The following is a 7,792-nucleotide window of genomic DNA, read 5'->3' as shown; positions in this document are numbered from 1 at the left end:
AGTGGCTGGACCTGTGGCAGCGGGTTGCTAGGCGACCGAGAGCGCCGCTGCCTTAGCCGTAGGAGGCCGCGAGGTCCCGGAGGGGCCCGGCTCGACCATGTCCTCCCTGCGCAACGCGGACCCCGCGCTCAGGGCTTACTTCAAGCGCCACAGGCTCCTCGATGTCTACGAGGTAAAGGGGCCGCGCTGCGCAGGTGCCGGTGCGGCTGGGCGCGGAGCAAGGGGTTCCAGCTGCAGGCTGAGTTGGGGAGGACGGAGCTGCCCCCACATTGCCGCCCGGCCCGGCCCCGCCCCGCAAACAGGCGCTGGGGTTTGCAGCACTGTTGGCTAAATGTGACGAGAGGCCTAGGACCGCGTGGGGCCGGGCCCGCGGCGGCGCTGGTGCCGAGACCCGCGTGCGGCTGAGCCTGTGTTAGCACCGATTGCGAGACAGGCTGGGCTTGCAGCAGCACCCAGAGACTGTCACTGACACCATGGTGCAGGGGAGAGAAAACTTATCTGAAGTCTTGAATGTTGTAAGGATAGTCAAATGAATATATAATTTTAGCCTTAGCATTGTTACCTAGGGTGACCAGACAGCAAATGTTAAAAATCAGGACGGGGTGGGGGGTAATAGGACCCTATATAAGAAAAAGACTGTCCCTATAAAATCGTGACATCTGGTCACCCTATTGTTACCTGATTCTCTCCTACCCTTTTAATTTTGGTTAGTTTCTTCCCTATGAAAATCATTTGAAACTATGTAGAAGCCATATTTCAATTTCCTTAATAGAAACAAAATAAAGACACCATGTATGGTAAAAGTGAAAGACACTTTTTCTGGGTATTCATCTTCTGCAAACAGACCAAACTTGTAGCCAGGATTGCCATGGAAACTTTGGTCAAAACCTCTTTACTAATCAGAATAACTGTAGAGCAGCCACTCCCCTAGCCCGTTAACTTTGGTAGCTCCTAATCATCATCATCATCATTTTCCTATTACACCTTTGGCATTTAGGGCAGTGACGAAGCTCCTCCACTCCTGTCTGTTTTTGGCAAGTCTTTTAATGGTTCCCCAGCTGTGCCCCAGGTTTTTGAGCTCGGCTTACACAGCTCTTCGCCATGTTGTTTTCGGGTGGCCTCGTTTTCGCTTGCCTTCAGGTGTCCATCTTATTGCTACTCTGGTGATGGAATCAGTTTCCATCCAAAGCACATGACCGATCCATCTCCAATGCCTCCGGCAATGATGGTGCTGAGATCCTCTTGGCTGCACTGTGTCAATAGATCTTGGTTTGAGATTGTTCTGGGTCAAAAGATACGGAGGATTTTTCTGAGGCAGGTTGTATGGAATGACCTAATATGACTGCTATATTTGATGATACTCTTGGTTTGTTAAACACACACATTTTAGGGTACACATTGGTTCACATTTTCAAGCTTTTCTCTGTAGCCCTCAGGGCCAGAAGCATGCATTAGATTATCAGTATTCATTATTTAAAAATGATCTCGATTCCAGCAGCTGGGGCTTCAAGTAAAACATCAACTATCACAAGACTACAATTGTGAGAATAGGCATCGTTAACATGGTCCCCAGATGGCACATATTAATTCTGGAATGAAGTATCAGACGGGTAGCCGTGTTAGTCTGGATCTGTAAAAAGCAACAGAGAGTCCTGTGGCACCTTTAAGACTAACAGATGTATTGGAGCATAAGCTTTCATGGGTGAATACCCACTTCGTCAGACGTCTGATGAAGTGGGTATTCACCCATGAAAGCTTATGCTCCAATACATCTGTTAGTCTTAGGCCTTGGCTACACTGGCAATTCACAGCGCTGCACTTGCTGCGCTCAGGGATGTGAAAAAACACCCCCCCCCGAGCGCAGCGAGTGCAGCGCTGTAAAGTGCCAGTGTAATCAGCGCCTGCAGTGCTGCACGTTTGCTTGCAGCACTGCAAGCTATTCCCCTCGGAGAGATGGAGTACTTGCAGCGCTGCGAGAGAGCTCTCGCAGCGCTGGCAGTGCGACTACACTTGTGCTTCACAGCGCTGCTGCGGCAGCGCTGTGAATCCGCAAGTGTAGCCAAGGCCTTAAAGGTGCTACAGAATTCTCTGTTGCTTAATTCTGGAATGCTCATGATGTTTGGGACTATTACTGAATTCAAATATCATTAGAACTGTGTCAAATGATGCCATTGGGTGGAATGATGGAGTCATGCAACTGTTAACATTGGTTTTGAACTACCTGATATCTGAAGGACAGACTGAAGTTCCAGAACCCTGAGATCCATTACCTTGGAGAAGGGAGAACAAAAGACTTGTCCGGCTAAGCAAGCACACAATTGGTTTCCTATTGGCCAGAACCTGCTAGCAGAGAGAGAATTTCAAAGACTAAAATGGAAGTTAGGCTCTCTAATTCCCATGGAAAGTAAAATGGGAGTTAGGCACCAGTCTTTTTGTGCGTTAGAAAATTTCCCTCAGCATTAGCAAAACCGTCACTAGCAATTTCTCTGTCTGTAGTACTAGATCTGGAAGACTGTTAGAGCTGAAGAGTTTGCAAGCAAACCACCTGGTCATAAGTATAAAATCTTTATTTTTTTTATCGGTTCAGATGGTGACCTGGCTGATTAATAATATCATTCTATTTAACAAAGGTAAATGAGTGAATAAGTGTGTGTATGCAATTTTTGAACAATTACTGAACACAGAAATGGAGCCTAGAGAAATGGTTCCTCTGTTCCTACACAAACAGCTTTAAAGATGAATGAGTGGTATACTGTTTCAAGACGTTATAAACAAATATCGTAATCCTAAAAGAGCACAAATTAATTGTTACCTAAGATTAGGTAATTGTAAAAGGTCTCAGAGTAACAGCCGTGTTAGTCTGTATCCGCAAAAAGAAGAACAGGAGTACTTGTGGCACCTTAGAGACTAATAAATTTGTTAGTCTCTAAGGTGCCACAAGTACTCCTGTTCTTCTTTTTGTAAAAGGTCTATTATTAATCGTATTGGTAATATGTGTTGTATGAGTATATGTTGGGTGAAGGGAAGTATCATCCATCACACAATAACTGAAGTTTAAAAAAGAGGCCTTGGTTAACTGACATTGGAATTGTAGTCTAAATGTTAACGGCTTGAATCTGGAGGCTTGTCTACACTATGGGGACCAGAGCTATGTCACACTAATCCTGCAATGTAGATGCAGCCTTCTGCAACAGAAGGGGTTTTTCTGTCACTGAATGTAAGCCACCTCCCTGAGCAGTGATAGCCAGGACCTAGCCATCGCTGGGGGGTTAGGCTGGCACAGCTGTGTTGCTCTGGGATATGAATTTTTCACACCCCTGTGTGACATAGTTATATCAGTCTGAATTTTAAGCATAATCCAGGCTTCGGATTGATTTGTTCTTTCCTGGCTTTTTCCCTGTGTACAAAACTTAGGTTTAGATTATATTAATAAAGACCTTTAATTTGTGGAACTTTAAGTTAAACTACAGATGGGCACCTTTTTAGGTTATTGAATAGATAGAGTTCATATAAGAATTAGCCTGATTATTTGACATTATCTTGATTTTAATTTGATAATTTGAATTCTTTTGGATTGTTTTGTTGTTAGCTAGGTAATGTTATGTTAAGTGAGAGGAAGCTATTTTATGATGTGTGATTGTGCTTTCATTTGAGTTGTTGAATGTTAGGGATAACTTTTCTAATTTATAAACTTTATTAATATCTCAAGTCTTATTTCTTTTGGTTACGTAATGGGTCTCCCCTGAATTACTTGGAACCTTGGGGAAATTAAGGAGAACAAGCCAACCTTTGTACTGTTTAGGCCCAGTTTTTCTCACATCTGTGTTGGGCATTATCATCATTAAGGATTACTCACATGAGTATGGGTTGCAGGATCAGGCCGTAAGACACTATTTCTTGTACAATTTTTTAAAAAAGAATTCCCAGATCTAAATTTTTGGTGATATATTTTGCATTTTCTTTGATCAAATTTTGTACATATACTATGCCTAGAAGATCCATTGAAAGAAAAGGAGTGCACATTCAATTAAAAAGAAAAGCTATAAAAGAACTCAAAATCTATGAAAAATGCAATCAGTTTAGCAGACTGGTGCTGGCTCAATCCAGCAGAGGGAGTATTTGAACAGCCTTAAGTCTTTTTTGGAAAATATATTAAGGTGAAAACACACATGAAGAGAATCACTATATTGTCCGCATATCTAGTACTCTGCTTAACAGCGTATTATTTATATTGTAATTATTATAATAAATGATGAATTTATAATACTTGTTGATATTTCTGTATGCACCCTGTTATTGTCATCTGGATACATCTTGGAGATTGTCTTTTTACTAGTGAGGTTCAGTAGAAGCTAAAGTTAGAATCAATTTATCATTTATTTTAAGAAAATATTCAAACAGGGTAAATTTAAGTTGTTCATTGTTTGTTGTTTCATACATTAAAGAAAAAGATATTTCGTTACTTATCTTTTGTTTCTTGTATTCCTTAGTTCTGCTTCCCTATGGAAATGTCTTAAAAAGCAGACTATATCTATGCTGACAAAACAGTCTTATTGCACACCCATATTCTGACTGGCAATGACCCTTTATACAACCCTACTCCTCCCTGTTAAAGATTATTTTGATAATGAATAAATAGTGTGTTTGTGTACTGACATTGGTCAGCAAATATCACAGTTGCCACAGTTATTTCCTGTTTTAAGTATTATTGATATTTTATTTTTAATCATTTGTATTATGATAGTGGCCAAAAGGCTGCACTCAGGATCAGGGCTCCATTGTGCTGGGTGCTGACAGATGGAGACAGCCCTGGCCAGGAGAGTTTAGAATCCAGCAGACAAAATAGTGAGGATTGGGTATAGCATATAGGCAAGTGAACATAGTGATGACTGACACAGTTCTGTTAGTTACATGTTTTGTTGGGTTTTTATTGTTCTTTATTTTGGGGTGAGAGGAATGGTAGGAATGAGATAGAAGAAGAAAGTAGAAAATGAAAGTAAAGTAAAGAGAAAATCACAGCTTATGACCTGCCTATCTTTGGTCAGCTGGCAGCTTTTTGTAGGCATTGTGACAGAAACAATCCTTAAGTTTGTTTGCTGTTTTGAGTTTTCCCCATGCACAAGGGGTGGCATGGAAGAAAATGTTTGAAGGAAACTTTGAGAAAGAAGCTGACTGGTTGGCAGTAAAGGTTGGGAACATTGGCAGAGAATGTCAGCGTCTGGCATTGTGATAAGTTACCAGATAAGCTATGTAAGGTGAAGGTCCCTAAAGGTAAAGACAAGAAATGTGTATTGAGGGGCCTAGAGAAGAGCTTGAGGTATCAGAATGACAAGCCAGGAAGATGATTTAAACAATAGCATTTTGAATGGACTTGAAGGAGCTGAGATTGCAGGGGACAAGGCCAGAGATCTGCAATAGTCAGGAGGCAAAACTAGGAGAGCCTGAGTGAGAGTTTTGGTGGTAGGTCATTTCTTAGAGATGTTATGTAGGACTAAGCTGCAAGATTTATACATTGAGACAGGGTTGAGTCAAAGGTGACATCCATATTACAGTCCTGTATAACATGAGAATGATGCTGTTGTCCACAGTAATGGAGCAAGTGGAAATAGGAGGAGAGCTTAGGAAACCCAGGTATCCATTTTTCAGCGTAGAAAAAACTCTGGTATCTCAGCTATTGCTGTGTGATGACTGTTGACAAATGCTGTCCTTTTAATGGTAAGCACTATATTTTCCACTGCCAGGCATGGGGAAGTATTTGTATAAACAGCAGACTGTGCGCTAGGATAGTCATCTGCAGAAGAGTGATCTCTCCTCCAGTTTTAGGAGTGCAGTTATGATGGAAAATTTCTACCCTGTGCTTCTCTCTTTTCATGGGTATTCTGGGATATTCCTGTGTGCATATAGCCATAATTTGTCCTTATGTGCGTAACATAACCAGTTCATAGAGTTTGATTTAATCTTTCTTGCCATACTTAAAGACATAGTCCATTAGCATATCCTCTAATATGTCTTTATTTTGGCAGATAACTATACATTGCCTCACCAGGTACTTGTTTGGCTGTGCTACTGAGAAAACCTTGTTCATTTTTAATTTGTGAAAAAATGAATAATGAATTAGTTCCTTTGAGAATTCCAGAGGATCATGGAAAATGAACGTCTTCCCATCTACCAGGAGCTTAACAACGTCTCTCACCATCACCTGAAATCATGGACCCATGCATTTAACATTCAACAATGCAACTTCAACTCTGATGAAGCTTGGAAAGCTGAACGGAGCTCACAGGAAGTCACAAATAAACACCCTGTGAAAGATCCGATGCAGAAGATCCCTGGCTTCGATCTCCAATGAAACTCATGGACCACCCTAAACTGCATCCGCACAAACCATGGCAGATGCAGATACTTGCTGCACAAATGGAAAATTAAAGACTCTCCAGTGTGCAACTGTGGTCACTCAGAACAGACCATAGAACATAAATAACTCAGTGCCCCATTCACAAATACAAAGGAGGCATCACAGCAATACACTCTGCTACTGCAGACACAATTTTCTGGCTTAACCATCTAAATGTAAAATTATAGTTGTTGTTCTACATTTACATCAGCGATATAAAAAAGAAGATTGTTCATTATTCATAAGTGAGAAATGAACTAGCTAGTCCTATAACTCACTGCTGAAAAGCAACTGTTCCCATCCCCCAAAGCAATGCAACATTATAACTATTTGATATAGGATCAGTTGCTGGTGAAGGACCCAATTCCACATCTTCTCTACCTCACAAGGTTATTGTGAGATATAATTTAGTAATGCTTTTAAAGAAATTTGAGATCCTTTGGTGGAAAGTACTGTAGAAGTACCATATATTTTGTTGTTATGATGTGACCAGAGGCATGAGGGCTACCAGTTGAAATGTACTGATACATACATTAAAGCATTTAAAATAAGAATTAAGTAAAAGAAACAGAATGATAAAACGATAGAGGAGAATTGTATAAATGTTATACTATTTAAAATTCATTTGGTAGTTGTGTTTAGCGTAACAGTTTCAGACATGTGAAAGATGTTAATTTGCTGTTCTTTTTTGCAGACTCTGCTATGTGGTATATTTATTATGTGTCCAGAGGATCCACTTAAGTTTTTAGAAGAAAAGATCAGAGAAATGATGGAGAAGGGACTAGATGGTATTTTATGGTACTTATCAAATGTTTTTGTGTGTTCTATGTGGTGTCAAATATTGAAATGTCAATTTTAAAACAACACTAATATTGCATTTACTATCACCTGCAAAATAAATATCCCTCATGCCCAGAGATTAATAGCATGTTACAAATAGACTGATTAATATTGAGAATTTGTACTAAAAACATACAAAATATTTTTCCTTTGTCTATTTTTATTTGAATTGTCCACAGAGTATTTACTAAATGTATTTAATATTATATTTCTGTTTATAACATATATTTATTGAGCTTTTTATTTTGAGATAAACATTATGGGCTATGTATCAGAGGGGTAGCTGTGTTCAGTCCACAAAAACGAGGAGTCTGGTGGCACCTTAAAGTCTAAAAGATTTATTTGGGCATAAATTTTTGTGGGTAAAAAACCCCATTTATTGGGCTCAACAAGGAAAATAACAGAACAGCCCCCAGCTAAAACCTCTCCAGCACATCATCAACAATCTACAACCTATCCTGGAAAACGATCCCTCACTTTCACAGACCTTGGGAGGCAGGCCAGTCCTCGCTTACAGACAGCCCCCCAACTCACCAGCAACTACACACCACACCACAG

At 40.4% G+C, this 7,792-nt stretch overlaps 1 protein-coding gene across 1 annotated transcript in view; it reads left to right on the top strand.

Moving 5' to 3' along the window:
• The window catches only part of FBXL13 (F-box and leucine rich repeat protein 13), a 177,193-nt gene continuing 169,401 nt past the window's right edge, over positions 1–7,792 (top strand). Inside the window, exons 1-2 of the mRNA XM_034769768.1 lie at positions 1–172; positions 7,089–7,192. Coding sequence (XP_034625659.1) covers positions 98–172; positions 7,089–7,192 — 179 coding nt within the window. The 5' untranslated portion in view covers positions 1–97. The remainder of the gene's footprint in view (positions 173–7,088; positions 7,193–7,792) is intronic.

The sequence above is a fragment of the Trachemys scripta genome, chromosome 1 (assembly GCF_013100865.1).
Source record: "Trachemys scripta elegans isolate TJP31775 chromosome 1, CAS_Tse_1.0, whole genome shotgun sequence".
Classification (NCBI taxonomy): domain Eukaryota; kingdom Metazoa; phylum Chordata; order Testudines; family Emydidae; genus Trachemys; species Trachemys scripta.
This window is presented reverse-complemented; position numbering and strand designations above follow the sequence as displayed.